General features: G+C 37.9%; 1 protein-coding gene across 1 annotated transcript in view; it reads right to left on the bottom strand.

The window, feature by feature from the left end:
- LOC137502939 (zinc finger and BTB domain-containing protein 49-like) overlaps window positions 1–17,942 on the bottom strand; it is an 86,825-nt gene extending 68,883 nt beyond the window's left edge. Inside the window, exons 1-3 of the mRNA XM_068230155.1 lie at window positions 17,832–17,942; window positions 9,120–9,249; window positions 5,856–5,951 (exon numbers count right to left, since the gene is read on the bottom strand). Coding sequence (XP_068086256.1) covers window positions 5,856–5,951; window positions 9,120–9,185 — 162 coding nt within the window. The 5' untranslated portion in view covers window positions 9,186–9,249; window positions 17,832–17,942. The remainder of the gene's footprint in view (window positions 1–5,855; window positions 5,952–9,119; window positions 9,250–17,831) is intronic.
- Between the last annotated feature and the right edge of the window lie 6,649 nt (window positions 17,943–24,591).

Genomic DNA, 24,591 nt, shown 5'->3' with positions numbered 1-24,591 from the left:
TTAAGAGTATCTGTAATGAAGTAGAAAATTAATATTGAATTAGAAATTTAGAGCACGCGGTGTGATAAAATGTATTAAACTAACACCTCTTAACTGTAAAATGACTTACTTGTTCAATTCATACTAGATGGACCTGTCTGTTTCGGCAGCGCCTGTCTTATCAACATTTCTACTCCTGGTGTTGTACTGGTGCGGTAATGGAGGGAGAGTGGGGGCAGGCTGGTCTATGGGCGCATGTACTATTGCTGGAGGGGAGTTTCTGGAAGCGATATGGGCGGGTTTAACTCTTGGCATGGTGGATGAAGCATTTGAGTGATATGATATAGGGGTCACATAAACCCCGGTATGTAATCCTCTTTACCAAAAGAAGATCCATTTTAGTTTTGGACATTTTTCAAATTAAATAGATTAGGACCAAAAATACTTAGCTGTATTAACTTATGTTACCCGTCTTAAGAGTTCACTAATGTTTGTATATATTGTAAATATTGGTATGTTTATATTGGTTAAAAAGGTCCCAAACCTTGACCTAAAGGTTGTATACAGGCTGAAGATGCCCAAGATTATGGGTGAAACATGTACCTGATCTAAATAAATCTACATAAAATCATGTGGTTAATAACCACATTAAACATGGAAAGTATTGAATAGGTGGTTTTTTATTAAATTATCCTTGATATCTATGCCTAAGCTGCTGAATGGTATGGACGAAGTCTTGGGTAAGGAGTACAAGATGAAAATAAATAAGTCGAAAACAAAATTAATGGAGAGCAGTCGAACGAAGGCAGGTGATGCAGGAAATATTAGATTAGGAAATGAAGTCTTAAAGGAAGTAGATGAATATTGTTACTTGGGTAGTAAAATAACAAACAATGGCAGACGTAAGGAGGACATAAAATGCAGACTAGCACAAGCAAGGAAGAGCTTTCTTAAGAAAAGAAATTTGCTCACTTCAAACATTGATATAGAAATTAGAAAGATGTTTTTGAAGACTTTCGTGAGGAGTGGGGCATTGTATGGAAGTGAAACATGGACGATAACTAGCTCAGAAGGAAAGAGAATAGAAGCTTTTGAAATGTGGTGTTACAGAAGAATGCTGAAGGTGAGATGGATAGATCGAATCACAAATGAAGAGATACTGAATCGAATTGGTGAGAGGAGATCGATTTAGGTAAATTTGACAAGAAGAAGAGATAGAATGATAGGACACATCTTAAGACACCCGGGACTTGTGCAGTTGGTTCTTGAAGGAAGTGTAGGTGGTAAGAACAGTAGGGGTAGACCAAGGTTTAAATATGACAAGCAGATTAGAGCACATGTAGGATGCAATAGTTACATAGAAATGAAAAGGTTAGCACATGATAGGGTGGCATGGAGGCCTACATCGAACCAGTCTATGGACTGATGACTCACACACATATCATTTCAAATTCCTGGAATGGTCTGGGCGTTTATAGGGAAACAAAATGGTGCTTTTACTTTGCCACAATATATACAAGACCAACCTGACCAGAAATTGAACAAACATGATGAAAATCCATTTCTAAAACATTTTCTTCTTGGACATTTTTTGGCAGGATGATTAATAAGTGAGATATCATGAACAGTCGCTTTTGCAGGCTAAGTTCAGTGGACAAAACCCAAAAGGCGTTGTACATGGAGCAGATTCCTCATATATATATATAAATAAAACTGTAATGACCGTGTGTCTGTACATTTACTATTTTGGCGATATTTCTGTACAGTTATCTATTCAAGGTGTAACAATAACCATCTACATATTTTTTAGCTTTGGTGTCTGTCTATAACTTAAAACTACTAGATATATTTCTACCAAATTTCATATTTAGTATCCACCTGTCCTTGAGTAGGTTTTAGGACCAATATTGTTTCTAAATCCCTGATTTGACTGGGGATTTCTATGAAACTGAAACCATAATTTTGCACCCTCACAAAATACACACAGCCTAACTGAAAATCTACCTGCCTTAATGAAAAAATAAATTTCTAAACCTTTTTTCTCATGTGCATTATTTCGATATGAGGATTAAAAAGGCAGATATCATTAAAGGACCGTTTTTCGGTACAATTCACACCGGACTTAACTCAAGAGCAGGTGCATGTAAAGCGTTACTTCTTTTAAGTTGAAAACTTCTGCACATACTTCAAATATACTTTATATTTACCATCCACCTGTTCAATGTTAGGTTTTGACATCCGTACTATTTCAAATTACCGGAAAAGATGGGGGGTTTATAGGGAACCGAGACAGTGATTTTACTCCCACAATTTTTACAAGACCAGCCTGACTGGAAATTGACAAACCTGGATGGAAATCCATTTATAAAATTTTCCTCATGTGCATTCTTTCAACAGGAGGATTACTAAATATCATGAACTGTTGGTTTTGCAGGCTAAGTCCAGCGGACAAAACCCAAAAGGTGTTGTAGTATCATGATCCCAAGTATTTTGGGTGGAAAAGGAAACAAGTAATGTCTGGGCGAAGATTTTGGCCAACCCTGGGGATGAAGGAGAAATATCCAAGGCAACATCACATATGTTCGTCTTTCAGGAGGTGGGGCTTGTGACATTGCACACCCAGGGGTCACTCCCAACTCCATGATTTTTGGTAACTGATTAAGATAAACATTCTGGCTACATTAGCTTTTCCTGAACAAGGAAAACTATTAATTAACTGTAATTTAATTGCGATGAACTGTTCATGATGTAATCCCACCCCAACACATGGCATTTAATTGTTTGATCAGCGCTGAACGATTTTCCAAATGCCCTTGCGACTCTGATAATCATAATTATTTAATTATTTCATACTTTGGTTTTTGAGGAAAGCAATGATTATTATTATGATTATTATTATTATTAGTAGTAGTAGTAGTAGTAGTAGTAGCAATAGTATTTGACAGGGCCCATATTGACAAAAATAAGGTCATTCCTTCTTACAATTATTGAACATGAAGCCATTTGATAATGAAGTCATAGTCGAGAACACTTAAATTTCAGCCAGACTTCCTACACAAGAATTAAAAGGAAACTGGAGAATTTGACCCTCAATGAGTTGACATACACATCACGTCTGTTGCTTTGAAGGAGCCATGTGGTTCCTCTCCTCATCCCCTCTGCCTTCATTGTCGAGCGTGTGTTTTGATCATACCAGATACCCTCATACTTCGTTTCCTCCACCTCCCCTCACTCTTCAGATGTGTGCATGTGTTAACGCATCTAGTGGATATGACCAATGAGAGAGAGAGTGTAAGAAGGTACCGGGTGGTTCTCAAGGCTGTACTGATTTCTTACCTGAAATGAATATTTCTGGCCATGAGATACTAAAGAATTTGAGTTTACGTACAGCAGATTCATTTACATAGAAATAAAATCATAACGACAGTGTGTCTGTACATTGACTATTTTGGCAAAATTTTCATACAGTTTCCATTTCAGGTGTAATAATGGCTATCTGCAAAATTTTAGCTCCAGTTTCCTGAAAGTCCTATATATTACCCCATCGGCCACAATCAAGACTGTGGCACAATATTCTAGATGAGCTAGAAAATTGAAATTAGGTGAAATTATACATTTCAGCCCGTAACTGATGAAAAACTTCAAAGATCTTGAAACTTTTGACTTTTTATTACCAAAGAATATCGAAATATGGAGGCAATTTTAACAACGGAGTAGACAATCGTTTTGAGCCATTTCACGGCTAAACGTTACGTTGTATCACCAAACGGTTGGCACAATCTCTGTTCAATTTTTTAGTGATCTACAACTTCGGTCCTATAATGTTTCATCGTATCTCTATTCCTTATATGTTACAATTTTATGTATTCCTCAAATATACCTATATATTCTCTTTGTGCACGTAGATTGTAGTTCGAATGACTTAAACGAAAGATAGAATCACATAATTCAACACGAACATTGGCCCACCCAGTATCCACAACTGAGCCAATTTCTATATTTGTAGCTGTCACATTAGTACCCAAAAATGAGAAAACCTTTTCCAATTTCACCTTATTCAATGTTTCTAACTCAATTTTACAACTAAATAGATGAGACAGAAGAAAATGTCTTAAGACAGCCATTTTGACCACTAAATGAGGCATCCTATTGTACAATCCCTTTGTCGATATGATGTATTGTATAGCAGCAGTTAATCTGTAAATGAAAGCTTGCAATATTGTTAACATGCAATCGATGTGTGTATTCATTAACATCTGTTTTTAGGGATGTAGAAAGGATGTCTGTCATAATTAATTAATAGTAGCATCTGCTACTGTAATCATTACTCTCCATAGAGACTTTTAATGGCAGTAGGAATGGAATCCTTTCGAACCCCTGTGTAACTGGCATTAGTAAGCAGGAACTACCATTCAAATGAATAACTCCCTTTTTTTTTGACTGGCAGAAGTCCAGGAAGCATTCAATTTTGGTAAAAACTCCCTTAATTAATTGTTTGGGAGTAGGCAAGTGTGCCTGCCATTATAAAAAAATTTACCCATCTAAAATGTGACTGGCATTAGGCATAGTGGCCTTGCTATTACAAAGGAAATTCACAAACTCAGTGTGACTTTCATTAAGAAAAGGGTGCTGTCATTATGATAACAGTGCAACTCAATTCTGACAAGCAGTAAGGAAGGTGCCAGCTGTTATAATAAAAACTCCTCAACTGTAATGTGTCTGGAAGTAGGAACGGGCACCTGCCATTGTAATGAGAACTCATCAAATCTATTGTGACCACGCAGTAGGTAGAGGTGCCAGCCTTCGAAGTGGATAATCATTAATCAGTCTCTTCAGAAAATGTTTAAGTCCAAAGCATGTCCTCCATTCTCGATAATAATACCCCACATCTTCCTTCCCAATGCAATCTATTCTTAAGTATATCACATTACACAATAACTTTTGCACACTAACTGTTAATTCAATGATAAAACATTCTTTGTAACCTGTTTCACATCTGGCAGATGATTTTCAGTGTAGTTATTCTTGAAACATCCTTCTCCGTGATGACATTTTCATCTTCTTAACCAAAAACGATTCCAGTGTATATGTGCTTAATGTGGCCCTCAATTCTGTAAATACATTACTTAAGGATTTGTACTGGAAAACAGCAGATAAACTCCTCCATTAGCACAATGAATTTGACAATGCTTAAGACCGAATAAATACTGTTGCCAACTTGCAAACAATGAAACAAGGGGCATTTACATTGGAAACAAAATATGGGAACCTCACCCTGCTGCTTCTGGATAAGCTGAGAGACATGCAATTTCTAAAACTCTTATTCACTGCACGTACAGTAATTTACTTCAATATCCGTATACAATGTAGAATGCCTTAGAGAGGCATGGGTACATTTGCTGAAGATGATGCTTGTTGTTTTAAGGGGTCTAAAATCGAAGGTCATCAGCCCCGGTACATTTGCTAGTAATGAATGTAATCAATAGTATAACAAGTTCATTTTTATATCACTTGCCAAAAAATAGTAAAATATCCAGGAACAGTAACAAAAGAATGAATCTTATAGCAACTCTGTGCTCAAAAACACTTACAAAGTCAAAAGAATTAGTAGGAATGACACCAGCACCGAAATGATATAACATAAAGGTCTTTGCACCAATCGTAACTGCTACACAATACTTTATGCAAGATCATGGAACATCTTGAAAGAAAAGTGAAAATTAGGTATGTAAACAGGCAATCTCAGAAAAAAGTATATTTTCCATAGGACTATCAATCGTATGCATTGAAATGAAGGGTCAACCACTGATGTCTGTTCAGCCATTTTCTAACTATTTTCATTACGTGATAATGGCTTATAAAATTATGTACATTACCTCAAGAGAGTTTTCCTGTGTTGACTCTGGCTCTGTTAACTCTGACTTGGCTTCTTTTTTCAGAGCTATCACTTCTGATACACGTTCAATATTTTCCTGAGGAAAATAATATATATTAGGTATGCACATAACACACATCTACAAATATAGTCAAAAACAAATTACCTGCCAGTATTACAGTTACTTTCAAAATGTCCCTAATGTTTATGGAAGATTTCTACCAGCAGAGGATTCGGAAAACCACAGGCTCTACTAAGAAAGGTGTTATTATCCTTGCTCACTCCTTACATCAGAGAAAGGATGAGACTGAGAACCAAATATAAAATGAGAAACATTTTCTAGCCATATCAGAAGATATCCTACCAGGAATTGAATTGAGGCCATCTTGCCCAGAATTTGGAAGGAAGCTGTCATAGACATAAACACTGAATCTTATGAACTGTTTCATATGTCCAAACATATCAATCAAATCTTAGAGGTTGTATGACCAATTTGAAGTGTTGAAACTGTTCTAAATCTTTTTTTTTATTCTCAGCATAGAGTTTGTTTACAGATATTAAAATACCTTGAAATATTTTGATCACATTCTCTACTCTGGTTTTGCCGAGCTCACAGGGACTACATACTGCATTGAGACAGTCCTGTTTCAGGTAGCATATTTCAATGCTTCCAGATGTAAATATTAAAAACTATCATGAAAGAAGCAGGCTCATCACAGTCAGTTACCAGGGAAAGATGAGATGTAGTCCAAACCCAAAGCAACTACTGTACAAATGAGAATGTTTTACCACTACAAAGATGTTATGTAGTGTTCTGTGAAGAACTGTGGGGATAAGAACACCATCAGTGGAGAGTTGGAGTGTACATCCACAGTTTCAGAAGCTCTTTCATGATCTACTACAAGATAATCAAATTTCTCACTTGGATTCATAAAATCTTGTTGGCACTGAAGATGTGGGGGAGGGACTGCGATCAAAAGCTTACATTCTAATATAAGTTCATTTACTAATAAAAGTGAATTGAAGTATAAAAGTCTAGAATATACTGACATGACCCATTCAACACAGAAGAAAGAGAACAGTAGCCATACAAAGGAAAGGATGAAAAAAGATGCACAAAACAGAGAAGGAAATAATGATAAATAGGAAAGAAAAGTTCATCTTTAATGTGCCTTAAGTTCCCAAGGTATCAGAGCCCATTAAGAAGGGGCAGATTTTCTCAGAAATAATGAATTCTATAGTCCTTAGACATGGTTCTCTATGTAACAGACACTGACATGTATTAGAGGAAAAAAATGAGCTTACCACAAATCTGCCCTTCTAAATGAATTCAACGTCTGAGCAAAATACTAATTTTGAGAGAAATTACATTTGAATTTTGAGCTCTCTGATCTGTCATATGCCACAGGCTAATCTGCTCTTTCCTTAACACACACATCTCCCAGCAGATTGTGGATGTGAGGGTAACCCTGAGTAATCAATTTGTAAAATTATAGATAATTGATTTATTTAAGGATTTCCACTAAATGACAAGTAAATGTTAAATTTAGACAAGAAATAATTATTCTTTCATATGTAAATAAGGACATAAATTAACAAATAGAGATTAATTTAATAGATTACATTAGTTAGGAAATTTCCAGTAAAATCTGCAACAAATGACATAGTAAATAGGAAAGGTGAAACTAAGAGAAATTGTAACAATTTTCAAAATTCATAGATACTTGTTATATTATACCATTGTACCACAGTCCAAGGATCAATTAATGCTTGGCACCGCTGAAGAAGAGAGCGAAACATGTACATGTACAGTAATTAAATAAAATAAAATGTATAAGTATTGACAAGGCGGTGAAAATATTTTACAGAAATTTGAGTACGCTCACATCTCGGATATGTTCAGAAACCGTTCTCTTCTGTAGCACCTGTAACTTAGAACTCAACAAGCACACATTAATTCTGAGAATAGAGTGCATTTATTGCAGAATTTTAGCTTTAAGCAACTCTTGGGCAATATCTCATTCATAAATTAGCATTTTATACTATTTGCAATAGATTATTACTGTCAAGTCACAGTTATTCATTGAACATCCCTCTACCAACTTTGAAGTTTTTTAAAGATTCTCAGGTGCCATACTGAAGTGCAGGAATTCACGTTCATGCTGGTATCACTACAAATATATGCTGGGATAATTCATAATTCGCCGATGTGAAATTAGCATGTCACCAGTTTACCCTCTGAGCTATCAAAAGAAGTCACTGAACTGAAAGATACACACTCAGAGGATTGCAACGGACTGTGTATACAGCAGCAACAAAGAGCAAGGAAAGATGATGAAAATATCTTCCTTCTACCCTAAATATTCCATTGCATCTCCGCCCTTATCAGGGTGTTTGTCTTGGGCGAGTTATACTCACAATAAACTGCCAAGGCAGAATTTTATTACATGCTCACCCAACATTATTAACATTGTAAAAAAGTTTAAATGATGCAAATCTTACCTGGAATTTCTTTCTGAGGAAAAATATATTGAGACCTATTGTCCATAACCTAAATCAATTTAGCACCCACCATTTTCTAACACCTCAGTAATTACTAGCACTGCATTTGGCTAACATATGATAGGAAATAATGTCAATCACACAAGGATTCCATTACCAAACCATGCAGAATAAATTCATAACCACGTAGCCTCCAGAAATCCATTTCAATAACCAACAGAGGTAATCAATTAAAAACAGCCAGTCAGTCAATCGGTACTTAATACAGGAAATGCCCTGAAGCCTCGAACTTGAGACACTGCCTTCACAACTTTGTCACAAGCTGGACCTAACCAAAGCTCCATCACTATCAAGCCCACAACATAATTTCAGCTTTTTGCCACTACAAAACATAGAATGCACTGCCATCTCCCTAGCAAAGGCTACAGGCCAACTGTCCACTAAGCAGCCCTTATCTGGGGGGTTTATGCCATCAGAACCTCTTTCCTATTCCCATGAACAATGCTGTCACTAGCTGGACCCATAGATGTACATCAATAGTGTCGTTTATAGTTCCTAGCAGTTGGCAGCTTCGTTTAGCACAGTGTGGCATATTCACAGACAAAGAAGCAAAAGACAAACCACACCTAGAAGCCCATGCAGCAAATGGTGACTGCTGGTGCTAATATTGGGTAAGTGCACAGTAAATTTTGCCCCTGCAAAACTTATTCACCTACTAAGGATTAAATTCTGATCTCTATAAAGTTAACTGGATCAGACTTACAAGCGATGCATTTGTTGTTTCTTCAAGCCAGGCTGGTTCCTCCTTGATGTTCACTTCCAGGTCCATTTCACACTGCAACCAAGGTAGTTAGAAGGTACTGGAGTTGTTGGTTACTCCCGAAGTCTTTACACTGAAACACACGCCAGAAATATATATTACCTTATTGCTGTCATTGCTACTTAGGTTATTTGTCAATAGACTAAACAACAAGCTTGTAATATAACATGACTGTCAATATTATGATAAGACAGAAAAGACAACAGAAATGGAAACCAAGGAGGCATAGTAAGATGACAAAGTAATATGGAGAGAAGGTGAAATAGAAGTACAAAAACTATTTACTGTATGGAATCAGGAAATAGAGGAATATGGAAACAAAATAAGTGTGCAAAATAAATCTACGATAACAGTGGGGTGCTGCAAGAGTACCGAAATGAGCACACACAAGTAATATCACAGAATGATAACAATAACAGAAATAAAACACCAGGCCAAAAAAAAAGAAAAACAAGGAAGGAAACTTAGCCTAAAACCCAGAGAGAGACCTGGAAGGAGTGGATCAGGATACATACCTATACGGTACCAGTCTAATACCCATTAAAAGAAAAACACCTCTTAAAACTGAACAACTAAATTTAATTTAGGAAAAAGTAAGCTTTTAAACTGAATTAGCAAAGAGCAAAACTAGGGTTTAAAATTAACAGAAACCAAAATTTAAGGTCACCTTCAATTAAAATACCAAAAAGGTATAAACAATAACAAGTTTTAAATGAGAACAAGATTAACAACTAGGAGACTAACCCTACTTGAAACATGATCGGCCGATGCAAAAGGAAAATAGCTGAAAGGAAATGGACATAGCTGAAATGGAAATCACATAACTTGTTAGCAAGCTTAAGTTTTAGATTTTAAATTACACCAGAGATAAATTTAAGAAAATATCTTCAAAGATTCGCAATATAGATGTAATATTCACAAGCTCTACGACCTAGTTCAAAATGATGACTACGAGAAGCTGCCTTGGTCCAAAAGGATTTTTTAATTCATTGCCTAAACACACCAATATTTAATTCAAGGTATTACTTACAGCATATGGGTCAGCCATACCATGATACGCAAATCACTTCCACAAGATACAGACATGCAGGCGTGCATTCCCGCAAACACAAATTAACAGAAACTTAAATTCAAATAAATTCAGGTACACTCTTATTTTCTTTCCTTTAACAAATTCTCAGCCTTAGTTAAGTTCTGCTGGTTTCTAGACGTCCTACTGAGTTTCCGTAAGGAACATCACTAAAATAAACCACTAGTTTGAGTTTATATCAGTTACATTAAAATGTAAATAAAACAGAAACATATCTCCATGAAGAAGCAAAAGAAAGAGCGCAAGCATCACTTGGACTTGAGTTAAATACACCACTAACACCGTGTATAAGCATAGACCAAACTGCCACGCCGGCTGCCATCACCACAGCAACGACCAAACAAGGAGACAGAACAAAGAACCCCAAAACACTGCGCAACAATGGGAAGCACACACGATATGAAACAAAATGAATAAGTTAGATAACATAACTCAAAGAATTACATGTTAATATAAAATTATAAAAGGCGAAAAGAAAATTAGTATTAAAAATGGGATCAGATAATAATTTAAAATTCTTGCAGAAACTCACATGGTAGGTAGTTAAACTGCCTTTAACATAAATATGAAATGAATAATGCATTACATAATATTTTAAAAGGAGATTGCTTGTGATAATGATAATAATAATAATAATAATAATAATACGTAAACAAGCCTTCTCAGAGAGAATGAAAGCCCATTGGAAGAACAAGAAGAACGCAAAGAAAGCTTGATTGAGGTGTTTGCTTAACGTCTTCCATTATTGGGAGAATACGCTAATAATAATAATAATAATAATAATAATAATAATTCAACTTCACATGAGTGAGACAGTTTAACTCGACCCGAATGGAAAACACATAACTTGATACCAGGCTTAAATTTTAAATTTTAAGTTACACCAGAATTCACAAGCTCCGCGACATAGTTCAAAATCATGACAGTGAGAAGCTGGAGTCTTTTTCCAGAAGGATTTTTAATTCAATGCCGAAACACACTAATATTTAATACTAGGCACTACTTGCAGTTAATGGGACAGCCGTACCATAAAACGTAAATCACTCCCACAAGATACAGACATGCAGGCGTGCATTCCCAGAAACACAAATTTCCACTGCGGAATGCCATATCTAAAAATGTTAATGAAGGGAACAACAGTGTAACCTCTGTTACAGCGGTGACAAGATGTAATAGAGAAGGAAGAGGGAATATTGAAGTAAATGGAAGAAAATTTGAAGTTGTGGAAAGCTTCACAGATTAGGGGACAATAATTGCAGAAGATGGGAAAATAAACTAAGAAAGTGGAAAGAAAATTGAACAAGCCAATGGGTTTTACCAATGTGATATAAGTATAGTCTGGTACTGGGACATCCCACAGGAATACAAGAAAATATTGCACCCACTGCATTTCACAACCATTATGACATATGGACAACAACAAAACATGATGAAAGCCGAATCCAAGCGGGAAAGATAAAATTCCCTAGAGGAATAATAGGGAAGATATGAAGGGATAAAATCAGGAACATGGAAATCAGGTACAGAATTGGATTCCCTAAACTGCAAGACATTATAGAGATCAGTAAGCTGAAATGGTATGGACACATGATGAGAATGGAAGAGGATAGAGTTTCAAAGTGAGTATTTACAGAGAAACTGATAAGAGAAAGATATCAGGGAATGCCCAGGAAGAGGTGGATGGATATGGTGTAGGAGAGTACAGAGAAGATGGGAGTATGTATAGAAAATATACTGGAAGAAGGAAGGGCGTGGTGGAGAGATAGAAAACTGAGGAGGTCCTTGATTCACAACTGTACCCAGAAGACTGGAAATAGAAAACGAAGAAGAAAAATCTGTTGAACAGGAGGCTAAAATCTATACAACACTGCCATCAGCTCATTTCATTGAATAAATGCCACCAACCTTTATTTAAGTGTCCTATCTTTATTTGTCTGTGCATGTCATGACTAATGTCACAACCAAGGATTGCTTACCAGAGCGCAGCTTGAATGGAGTACCGTGTCAAACAATTGGTTTAACCCTACACTGCATAGTGTTAGTGTAGCATTTTTGCTACATAATATTCTTCTTCTTGTACTTCAGTAATATGTTAAAAGATGGCAAACCTAGCTATGTATTTAATAACTTAGAAATCTCTGCTTCCAGAAATTATGCTACAGAGGGCTAAGGGCAATGATTTTTTCCATCTGTGTGCTATGTTGTCTTAGCCTGTCTTAGCTGGATATGTGTCATGGCGGCTGTACATGCATGAGTAGCATTGAAGTGTAATTCTAAGTGATTCGCTGACGATTGAAGTTAAACAAAAATACTGCACTATCCACAATATACTTATCTTTTAGCATAAATGTCTAATAATGTTTAATTTAAAATATTTGTTACTAAAAAGTCATGAAATATGATTGCAGCATTTTTGCTACATCATGCAGCTAAGGCATTTATTTTCAGATGCATGTTTTAAAATTATGGGCAGCAACGACTTGAAGTTCTTATTGATAGTGTTCTATTTAATGATTATTTCATTAATGCTCCAAGAAATAAGTCCAAATAATAATAATAATAATAATAATAATGTATTATAATTTATAATGTGTTTTCTCAACATGGATTTGTTTACCTTTATCAAATATATTCGTAATTCCTTTTGACATAAATGTCTTATATCTGGGGAACAACTGAAAATATGCATTATGGAAGTTAGCTTCACAAAAGTGTAACACTAGCAACTCTGCAGGCTGTGGTATAAGGTATGATTGGATGACCAGACAGTGTCACCTAGCAACCGTGCAGGCTGTGATGTAAATTATGGAACAAGGCCAGAATTCGCCGGCACAGCTATGACGACATACTTACAGGACCTCCTGGAAAGGAGGGGTTTCGGGTGGGGAGAACTTAAAAGATACTGAAGAACTTTCACCTTGTATTTCCTCTCCCTTCACTTTCTTTCAGCCCCCGCCTGTATTTCACCGGCATCCATTTAACCTATTTTATACGTAATTATTTCGCTTATATATTCGCATACTAATCTAATTTTATTTACCTGTTATCAATTCCTGGCGACAGGCTGTCTTGAACCAGCGATCTTCAACTCCGTAGTCCATCAGCTTATCCACTTAGCTAACATGTTACTTGATAATTTGAAGGGTAAACGATGTATATATAGGTACATATAGTACATTACCAGTAATAGAGATGGCATTGCAATGTAATTAATATTTACCCCAAAAGATGACTCTGTCGTCTCTCTCTGAACTAATACCAATATAATGGTCTGAACTGTCGCCAACTTAACTTTTACGAGGAACAAAAATACATCAAACTCAAATCATGAGTTTCATTACCAGCAGTGTGATTATTGTTTGAAGAGGGAGTACAAGTAGACGAAAACAAACCAGTCGTGTGTCCAGCTATGTTGTAGTCTTGATTGCTATCTTAAGAGGAAGCAGGCCTACAACTAGACGAAAACAATCGAGTTGTGTGTCCAGCTCTGTCATAGTCGTGATTATAGTTTTAAGAGGAAGTATAACTAGAGATAAACAGTCCAGTCGTGTGTTCAGTACTGTGATAGTCGTGATGATTGTTTTAAGATGAAGTACAACTAGCCAAAACAATTATAACTCTCGTTCAGTGCTGCATCCATATTAGTAATTATTATTTTAAGAGGGAGTACATCTACGCAAACACAAGAAGTCCATCTTCTGTCTACTCCTGTGCCAACTTTTGGTGAGTACTTATAAATTCATATCCTGTCTCAGTGGTTGCAATATACTCGTGTGTATAGTGTTGCTTTCCTATTCGTGATGTCATCACCAAAAGTGTACTTCCAACAACAGTCACTCAATTAGCAATGCTGTCGCACCTAACCAAACCTAACCTAAGCTGTCACTAGCTTTGGTTTTCGGTGGATCACAACCTAACCTGACACTATCAGTGGTTTTCGATGGATCACCCCGCTAAATTAGAACCTAACCTGTCACTATCAGTGGTTTTCGGTGGATCACCCCGCTAAATTATTAATGCTGTCGTACCTAACCAAACCTAACCTAACGTATCACTACCAGTGCTTTTCGGTGGATCACAATCTAACCTGTCACTATCAGTGGTTTTCGGTGGATCACAACCTAACCTGTCATTATCACTGGTTTTCGGTGGATCGCAACCTAACCTGTCACTATCAGTGGATTTCGTTGGATCACAACCTAACCTGTCATTATCACTGGTTTTTGGTGGATCACAACCTAACCTGTCACTATCAGTGGTTTTCGGTGGATCACCCCGCTAAATTAGTAATGCTGTCGCACCTAACCAAACCTAACCTAACGTGTCACTATCAGTGGTTTTTTGTGGATCACAACCTAACCTGTCACTATCAGTGGTTTTCGGTGGATCACCCCGCTAAATTAGTAATGCTGTCGCACCTAACCAAACCTAACCTAACGTGTCACTATCAGTGGTTTTCGGTGGATCACAACCTAACCTGTCATTATCACTGGTTTTTGGTGGATCACAACCTAACCTGTCACTATCAGTGGTTTTCGGTGGATCACCCCGCTAAATTAGTAATGCTGTCGCACCTAACCAAACCTAACGTGTCACTACCGGTGGTTTTCGGTGGATCACAACCTAACCTGTCACTATCAGTGGTTTTCGGTGGATCGCAACCTAACCTGTCACTATCAGTGGTTTTTGGTGGATCACAACCTAATCTCTCACAATCAGTGGATTTCGGTGGATGACCCCGTTAAATTAGTAATGCTGCGGCACCTAACCAAACCTAACCTAACGTGTCACTACCAGTGGTTTTTCGTGGATCACAACCTAACCTGTCACTATCAGTAGTTTTCGGTGGATCACAACCTAACCTGTCACTATCAGTGGATTTCGGTGGATCACCGCGCTAAATTAGTAATGCTGTCGCACCTAAACAAACCTAACCTAACGTGTCACTACTAGTGGTTTTCGGAGGATCACAACCTAACCTGTCACTATCAGTGGTTTTCGGTGGATCACCGCACTAAATTAGTAATGCTGTCGGCAGCCCTGAAGATGGTTTTCCGTGGTTTCCCATTTTCACACCAGGCAAATGTTGGGCTGTACCTTATTTAAGGCCACGGCCACTTCCTTCCCATTCCCACCTATCTGTGTCAGTGCGACGTAAAGCAACTAGCAAATAAAAGTGGTTTTCGGTGAATCACAATTGCTTTCGTAAAGGATGCTAGAGGCTGTTGGCCGCTTCGCGGCCCTAACATGGGGGCTTATGCCCACCGACCCCCTTTTGCTTGTCTCTAGACCAATGATTTTGCCACTAGCCAGACTTAACCAAACCAGATCAGTGTTTTTCCTACTTGCAGGACGTACTTAATATTCGTAAAGTTTTCGCGAAATCAAGTCAGCCCCATTATATCGCGCCGTTAATATCTATTTCACTATACAACTAGTCAATTTTTAACCTAATCTAGTGCCAATCTTGTGGCTGTGAATTGTGTTACGCAGTCTTAAACAGATAAATATACCAGAACATTAATTCATACATTTAGCGGCTGCTATACATTCCTTCGAATTATCCGCCATGTTTGCAAACATCAACTCGCTAAACACGTCATACATGATGTCATATAGACGCACGAGCAGCAGCCGCAGAGCCCGTGCTAGCCCGTGCCGGCGGATCCTGGACTTATACCTAAATTATAGATGGCTGGCCAGACATTGTTACCTAGCAACCGTGCAGGCTGTGAGGTGAAGTATGGATGGATGGCCGAGCAATGTTACCCAACAACCATGCAATCTATGTCTAATGGCTGGTGGTCATCTGAAATTAGCAGCCGTTGATGGATGGCCATGACCGAGCAGCACTGTGTTTCAAAAAGAATGCAGATTGTTTCAAAGGCTATCACTACCGTTGAACTGCGGGCATGACCTACCCATTTGAGCAAGCTATTATTTCCAATTCCTTCATTTATTTGTAATAAATCTCTTTTAATTGTTTAAAAATCATTTAATTAGTTTTCTATGTTATTATAAGTAATAAACAATAATTCTGTTCGTATACTGTACTGGGTAACATTTGTACATAAGTAGCCTTCAATGCATGATGTAGCGCTTTTGCACATTCCTGAATTTTTTCCTTCCTGCTCACCAGTATGATCAAATACATCAAAAATATATTGTCAATGTGCTGTTACATATCTAATCTCCCTCTAATAATATTTTCACATCAGATTTGTGGGTGTAAATAAATTCATGCAGTGTAGGGTTAAATGTTTAGCAGTTTTTATTGTCCTCGAGGTGGTACGAAACTTGTGTTGAATACTGTGAGTGGTGCCTCACTGAATTCATTTCATGAGGGCCGATGACCTTCGATGTTAGGCCCCTTTAAACAACAAGCAAGCAAGAATTCATTTCAGCCAAGAGCAGTGTTTGTTAGTCACTTTGTGTTATTCTACTGTAAAAATAAACTTACTGCACTAACAGTGAATACTACAATTTCTTACACGTGTAATACGAGCTTCGTTCCTGTGGCCAATTGCATCGATTCTTACTCATTGCCAGGAAACAGATTACTAATTAAAAACATATCTATTCAGGAAACTATGGTTAATTGTATTTTGTATATTTCAACATAGGGTACACTACTTAAGTGTTCTACGTTTACTTGTTCTGGCCATCACTGGTTAATCTATTGATATAGTATTGGTTTTACTTTCAAGTAACTGTATTTTACACTTTCCAGAGCCAGAATGCATTCCTGAAGACATTTCTTCCTTTGTTGCTAATAGTTTAATATCGCACTAACACTTCAAAGGGAAAGGGCTAGGATTCGGAAGATGAAGATAAATTAATGAGAAAATGGGGTAACCACAGTAACGATTTGCAGGGCTGCCGATCGCGGAATTCGAACCCACGCCAACTCACCGCCAGTCGCCCCAAAAGAAGATCTTTGACACAAAATAATTATCAGGAAATATGTTACAAAAGAGAAACAGCCTACTGTGAAGTAAAACATGAGGACTAAATACTGGATATAGCTGTTGTGGCGTAATGATGCGATACAGAAGAACCTCCATAACCACTGATATACCAAGAATTCTACATATTCAGATAATATTACAGATATTCTACACGGAACAACTCTCAAGATTTCGAATCCTTCTTTTGCAGCCTACAGTGTAGAGAAAAACTCAACATTCACAGCATCACTTTCAATTCGCACTCACATATAAATAACATATCAACACAATAATTACAATTAGGGCCTATACACTACATTTTGTAACTTCTTTCTGAAACTACCATCTAAAAATAAATTTAAGACAATTAAAAATATTAAATATAAAAATATGTAGGCTAACTGAGAAATCTTCGTGTTAACTTTTACGGTTCCCAATTGAGATCTATAAGTTCGGCAAAAGTAAATTATTGAAACTTGAACATTACCGACAATATGCTAGAGGTTGTGAACACACTGTAAAAGGATAAAAATCACAATTCCTCAATGAAGAAAATCTGTAACACATCAACGGTTAAGCTGTACAACTGGCTAAAACGCGCCTTGTATAACAACATACCTGCCACTTGAAACAAAATCAGATATTTTAATGTAGTTTAATCACTTAAAAACAAACGCTTGAAGAACAAATTTGAATAGTATCATTCCGTAGCACAGGGTAAATTTAGAAAATGATTTATTACCACTTCTTCTTCTCTTCTTCTTTTGTGTTGTTGGGCGCTGCACACACGCAATTTACCCAGTCACCAAATGTATACTCGCTTGAACACTGTAGTCCTGTTCTGTTCCGTTCGTGAAGTTGATTTGGGCTCGTTATTTCACCCAGACACAATACTGGAACACTGTAGTCCAACGAGCTAGAATAGGGATGTACTGAAACACTACCGATAGATGTCTCACGTGTAGTACCCGGTATGCGCTTGTCGATCGTCATTTGTTCATATGTGTTTTTAATGGAACTTACCTAGTTAAATGCTGAAGTTAAAGATTTAATATAACGTTACGACAGCAAAGATGACAAGAAAATTGTGATGCCTGACTATTGCTGTGTCCCAGTGTCCCAAAATCAATGTCGAGCGTATTCATACCATCAATTTCCTAAGCAAGATGCTTTCCGTAAAAAGTGGTTGCATGCGATTCGTAGGCAGGACCTACGAAATAAAAATATGACTCCTAATATCAAAGTCTGCTCGAAACATTTTACAGTTGAAGATTATATCATTACTGAAACTGGTAAGTAAGCTAATTAGTACTAATTAAGAAATAATTTTATAATAAGGTAGTTCATCCTGAAAGTTAATATGACCTATTACAATAATTTTAGGCGAAAGACGAAGACTTAGGGAGAACGCTGTACCTTCGATATTGTCATGGTATGGCACCGGTACCTTGGAAATAACTCCGAGAGCAAGAAGATATAGAAGTATAAAAACAGCCATAACACCGTGTGCGGTACGGAGCCCCGAATCACACAGTGACCTATAATTTGACACTGGAGCATCATCAATTTCAGACTTCCTGAACATTACTTCCAAATTTGAAATTTTTATACCGGTATTTGTCTTATGGTCCGAAACAAGATCCTGAAACTCGTGCGCTACACGGAAATGAAGTTCAGTCGTACTGGATGTAGCCCCAGGCACTGCTGTCACACAAATGTCGTGGCTTATTACGCCTATAACCGGTAAAGAAAAGAAAAAAATACCATATTAGGAATGTTTTCAAAATGCTATTTGTACTTTAAGAATTCAATCTTAACAAAAACGCTAAAATAAGAAGTTGCTGCATTTGTTCCTTACTGGTACCTTTCAATCAACTCTTGCATTTTTCCGGATATTTTCTCGCCTCTTTTCTTCAATTCTGCTTCCAAATGCGCAATCGTCATTGCACCTATACCATTTCCCGTCTTGTTGAAAACATTAGCAGAATATGGTAACTCCATTTTAATGCATTTAAAGCAAAACTTTCGTATCGATGATCGCAAATGTAGGAATACTCCATATAAGTCTCATGTAAAACAATCGAGCAGCGGAAAGCGCATACCGGGTGATACCATTACGCTGCCTAGCGGACAAGTTTTGCGTGATACATCCCTATAACATAGAGGAGCTGTAAGCCTGTCATCAGCGCTCCCTGCTTGAAGCAAGTTGACGAGGGGCAGCCATGTTAACGGTTGTCAAAACAAAGCGAATTGGCGCGAGAGCATATGTTGAGGTGACAGGGAGATCGTGCATGCCAATGTAATTCCCTAAGTTTTAAGAAGTGAAAACATAGATTCTCGCTTTCAAGAATGCCAGCCGTAAGCTCAGCGTATGGTTGTTCTAATCGAAGTAATAAAACCAAGGATATATCGTACTTTAAGCAAGTATTACTGAATTATAGCCGAGATTCCTTTTTGTAATTTCTGTTTGTAATTAAATCCGTTTTATTGTTTACTTAGCGAAAGTACGGATAGCCACGGAAATTATTTGTCGAATTTTGTTTCAGATTTCGTTTAAAGAACAAGGAATTAACGTAACAATGCGTTGTGAGAGCGAAAAGAGATAAATCGTATCCCACTCAATTCAATTGCTTATGCCCTGTACATTTCCAGCCTTATTTAATTTTAATTCGAATTTACAAATAAAGGAAATGGAGCGCCCACAACCAAGAAAACGTAACCACAAAAAAAACCCACTTATTTCGTTCAAACGTACACTAAGTATGGTAAATACAGTATTTTACTGCTATTTTTGTAGATGTCTGTTGCCTTGGTTTTTAAAACTATGCCACTCTTCATAATGGACAACTTTCAAGCTTACCTTTCAGCTAGTAATCCCAGTATGATATGGTAATGGGAGAAACAATGATATCCCCCAATATTATAACAAATAATTACACTAAACGATTATTGTGGTAATGTATTCATGGGCCGCCTCTGTGGTGTACTGGTTAGCGCGAGCAGCTGCCACCCCTGGAAGCCCGGGTTCGATTCCCGGCTCCGCCACGAAATTTGAAAACGGGTACGAGGGCTGGAACGGGATTCTATCTGCCTGGGGAGGTCAACTGAGTAGAAGTGGGCCATCCTCGAAGTGATTTTCCGTGGTTTCCCACTTCTCATCCAGGCATTTCTAAGTTAAGGCCACGGCCGCTTCCTTCTCCCCCCCCCCACAAGGCCCCTGTTCAGCATAGCAGGTGCAGCCCTCCCTCCCTGCTTGAAGCAAGTTGACGAGGGGCAGCCGGTTGACGGTTGTCAAAACAAAGCGAATTGGCGCGAGAGCATATGTTGAGGTGACAGGGAGATCGTGCATGCCAATTTAATTCCCTAAGTTTTAAGAAGTGAAAACATAGATTCTCGCTTTCAAGAATGCCAGCCGTACAATGTGAGGGTAAACAGATTAAGAAAGGAACACAGTACTAATGAGGATGCAATAATTTTAAAAATATGAACAGAATGAGGTTGTAACCTATTGTAGGTCCCTATGATTTTAAGGCTTCCTGTCATAAATATTTATGTCCATCGTTTTTATTCTAATTTACGCTTAACCACAACAGCCATGCAGGGTAACGCTCTTGTTCCAATTTCGAGGCCTATTCGTATGTCACTGTGCGATGATTTCGAACTACCCTACAATCAACTGATCGTGCTGTTGGCCTCGTGCCGCAATATGATGAAGTGGCGGTATTCGCTTTAATGCTTCAAGCTTTCGGCAACGGTCTTTAATTCTCCCCCAGTGATTCTAAAATGCGTATTTCCTACACTTTTCGTCACTTAAAAGCCATGCCCCCTTGCTTGTGTGACAACAGGAAACATGGCGGACTTTCGTTTTATTAGCTTCACCCAGGCAGCGCTTCCGCCTCTCTATGTTATTCTAGCTCGTTGCAAGAGACACATGTGAGAAAGGCAACCTGTTGTTCTAATAATCGTTGAAAGAGAATGTTTCGTTGTGAGTTAAATATTTTCATTGGAGAATAATGTGATTAGCATCCCCGATAGCGTTACCACAATTACATAGCGGTGAGTCATTTAACTGAAATCGAAATTTATAGGCTGGTGTGAGTGCATGGTTAAAACGTAGGCGAATGATAGTGGTAACATGCCAACGTGTGTATTTCCCTTTAGCAAACCATGGCCGTAAACAGATAGAAGGTTGCACATTAAAATAAAAACCACCCTTTAAAGTCGCAGATTCTTTCCAAGCGTCCTGCCACATCATTAGTCCAGCCCGGGGGGCACTCACGCGTAGCGACTGTCGTTTGTTTCCTCGCTCGCTGCCTACTCAGAAAGATGTTCTCTAGCAGTGGTCAGTGCTGCCAACCTCCGTACTTAGGAACTGTGCTTGCTTCGATACCTGGTGGTGGTGGTGGTGGTGATTATTAGTTATATTCTTGCCGTGGACAAGACCATTGGTCTGGATAGTTAGGATTCTTGCCGTGGAGGAAACCATTGGTCTGGATAGTTAGGATTCTTGCCGTGGACAAGACCATTGGTCTGGACGGTTAGAAGCCGCGAAGCGGCGTTAGGCCCCTAGTTTCGTGAGGAAAGACGATTGGTCTGGACAGTTAGGATTCTTGCCGTGGACAAGACCATTGGTCTGGACGGTTAGAAGCCGCGAAGCGGCGCTAGGCCCCTAGTTTCCAGGGGAAAGACGATTGGTCTGGACACGAATTCCTCAAGGCGGCAGCAACCCTCTACCCTCCTCTACATTAAGGTAAGTTTCACGTATCTTTGTTGCTGTTCTGTATTGTACATTGTTTTCTTCACATGTTACATTTACTTGCGCTTTTATCGTGCTGCGGTTGGTAACGCATTATGATGAAGTTCCTTCTCGCGGAGGAGATCACGTGACTCTTTACATTGCCCAATAGGAATACAAGAAGCTACTTGAGAAATGAATATGGCGTGAAATAATCTTCAATAGGTTATAAAAGTAAATATACTTCTTGGGGCGGGACATCGCAATGAACACATCTCTCCTCTCAGATGCTCTCCAAGTAAGATTGCATTAATTTACACTCACTTATAACATTACGAATATAGTGGCCCCCGGGCTGGATTAATACACCTGCCATTCTTGACAAAGTGCATGTTTTATGAGAGGTTGCATATCGGTAGCGGGAATAGCGATGTTACAGTTGAACCCATTTCCTAAAGCAGCGTCTTTGGCAAGTAAATCAGCTTTAAGATTGCCATTAATATTAGAATGGCCTGGAATCCAGACCAACGTTATATCCTGATGGTTTTGGTCTAGGTTAAATAATAGCTTTTTAATATTGAGGACATACCACGAACTTGGACATTGAGTTGATTGAATGCATTTTAGAACACTCTGTGAATCAGAAAATATGATGGCTTTGGGTATAGCATGAATTTTGACATATAATAGGGCCTGCCGAATGGCGAATGCTTCAGCAGTGAAGATAGAAGCATGTTTTGGTAGTGTGAATTTACCGGAGGTTTTAGATGAAGGTATATAGTAGGCTGCTCCGACACCTTGGTCATTTCGAGAACCATCCGTGTAAATACTTAATGTATCCTGATGAGGAGATAGGCATACTGGGAATGGAAAATAAATAATATGAGAAGATTGTATGCATTGTTTGGTATTGAATCCGAATTGGGATATAATAAGTTGTGGTTTATACAATGATACAGAGTATGCGAAGGAATAATGAGGTAGAGAGGGACATTTAATGACTTGATTGTTATAATCTCTAATGTTTTCAAAGCCTGTTAAGAGGTCAGGCGGTTTTAATTTAGTATTAGGGTATTTTCGAAAATATTCCGAGAGAAGTTGTAATTTAGGAAATAACAAATAGGAGGTAAGCGAGATTTTTCTTAGTAAGAACTTGTTTGCTAGAAACTTTCTCCGTAAGAACAACGGCATTTCTCCAGTTTCAACCAGCAACGCATTAGTGGGGGTAGATTTCAATGCACCAATGCATAGTCGTATCGCTTTGTATTGAATAACGTCTAATTTATGGACAAGGGTGGCAGATGCCATGTTAAAAAAGAAGCATCCGTAATCTAACCGTGATCGTATGGTATTCTCATAGATTGTCAACGCCATGACTGGGTCCGCCCCTCAGTTCCTCCTTACGATAGCTTTGAGAATATTTGAAAAGTTATTTGTCTTATAGTGTAGGGATTCAAAATGATATTTCCAGGTTAACTTATTATCTAAATATATACCTAAATATTTATAGGTTGTACGAATCGGAATGATTAAAGTACTACTTTGTATTGGTGATTGATCATAACTTCGTTTATTGGTGAATACCATTGCAGCACACTTATTCTGCGAAACTTCGAATCCATGGTCTTTGAACCAATTATTTGCGTTGTCTAGTACTTGCGAGATGGTTTGCCTGGCTTCCAATACTGTACTTTTAGTAACGTATATTAGGACATCATCCGCGTACGTAATTATGCGAGCATCACGAGTAATGAGTGTTTCGGGATCCTTGAGGTATAGTGCAAATAATATACCACTTAGTACGCCACCTTGGGGTAAGCCCTTGGAACTATAACGAATGTTATGAGGCTGCCATGATGATTTAATGTGTAGGCATCGATAGTATAAAAGTTGCCGTATGATACTTATAAAATTGGGAGGAAATTGCATATCCGTTAATTTTTGGAGTAATACGTGAATATTAATATTATCATATGCCTGTTTGATGTCGATGAAAATGGCAAGATTATCTTGTTTTCGAAATCTAGCTAAAGTGAGATCCGTTAAGAAAATGTTTATAGCGTCAAAAGTACTTCTTCCTTTGATAAAAGCAAATTGGTATTTTGGCAATAAATTATAATATCCCAAGCACCATAGTAGGCGACTGAGCAGTATACGTAGAAAAACCTTCCTAATACAGGATCCCAAGGTTATGCCTCGGTACCGTGGATATACATGTCCTTCAGTTGGTGGTTTCTCTAATGGCACGAGGAGAAATTGATTCCAATCCTGTGGAGTTGTGGCGGACGTTAAAACCGAATTGAAGTACGTGATTAAAATTTTTTGAGCTCTGTGTGGAAGATGTTGAATCATTTTGTAAGTAATGCATTCCGGACCCGGGGAAGTGGAAGTCTTACCTTCAACAGCGGTGAGGAATTCTATTAGTTCAATGGGTTGCATAAGTGTGTCAAATTGAACATTATGTACGGACGATGACAGCGGAAATTGGGGTATCACGAAATCTGGAGTTAGTTCATTATAAAATGTCTGTAGATTATCAGGATGAATGGTAACAGTATTGTGTCGTCGTTGAATGCGACCTAGGGATCGAATAGCAGACCAAATAATTTGTGGATTAGTATTTCTATGAATAGTAGAGATGAA

This window comes from Anabrus simplex, chromosome 13 (genome assembly GCF_040414725.1).
Source record: "Anabrus simplex isolate iqAnaSimp1 chromosome 13, ASM4041472v1, whole genome shotgun sequence".
Taxonomy (NCBI): domain Eukaryota; kingdom Metazoa; phylum Arthropoda; class Insecta; order Orthoptera; family Tettigoniidae; genus Anabrus; species Anabrus simplex.
Note: the sequence above shows the minus strand (reverse complement) of the source record. Positions and strands in the feature narration are given on the sequence as shown.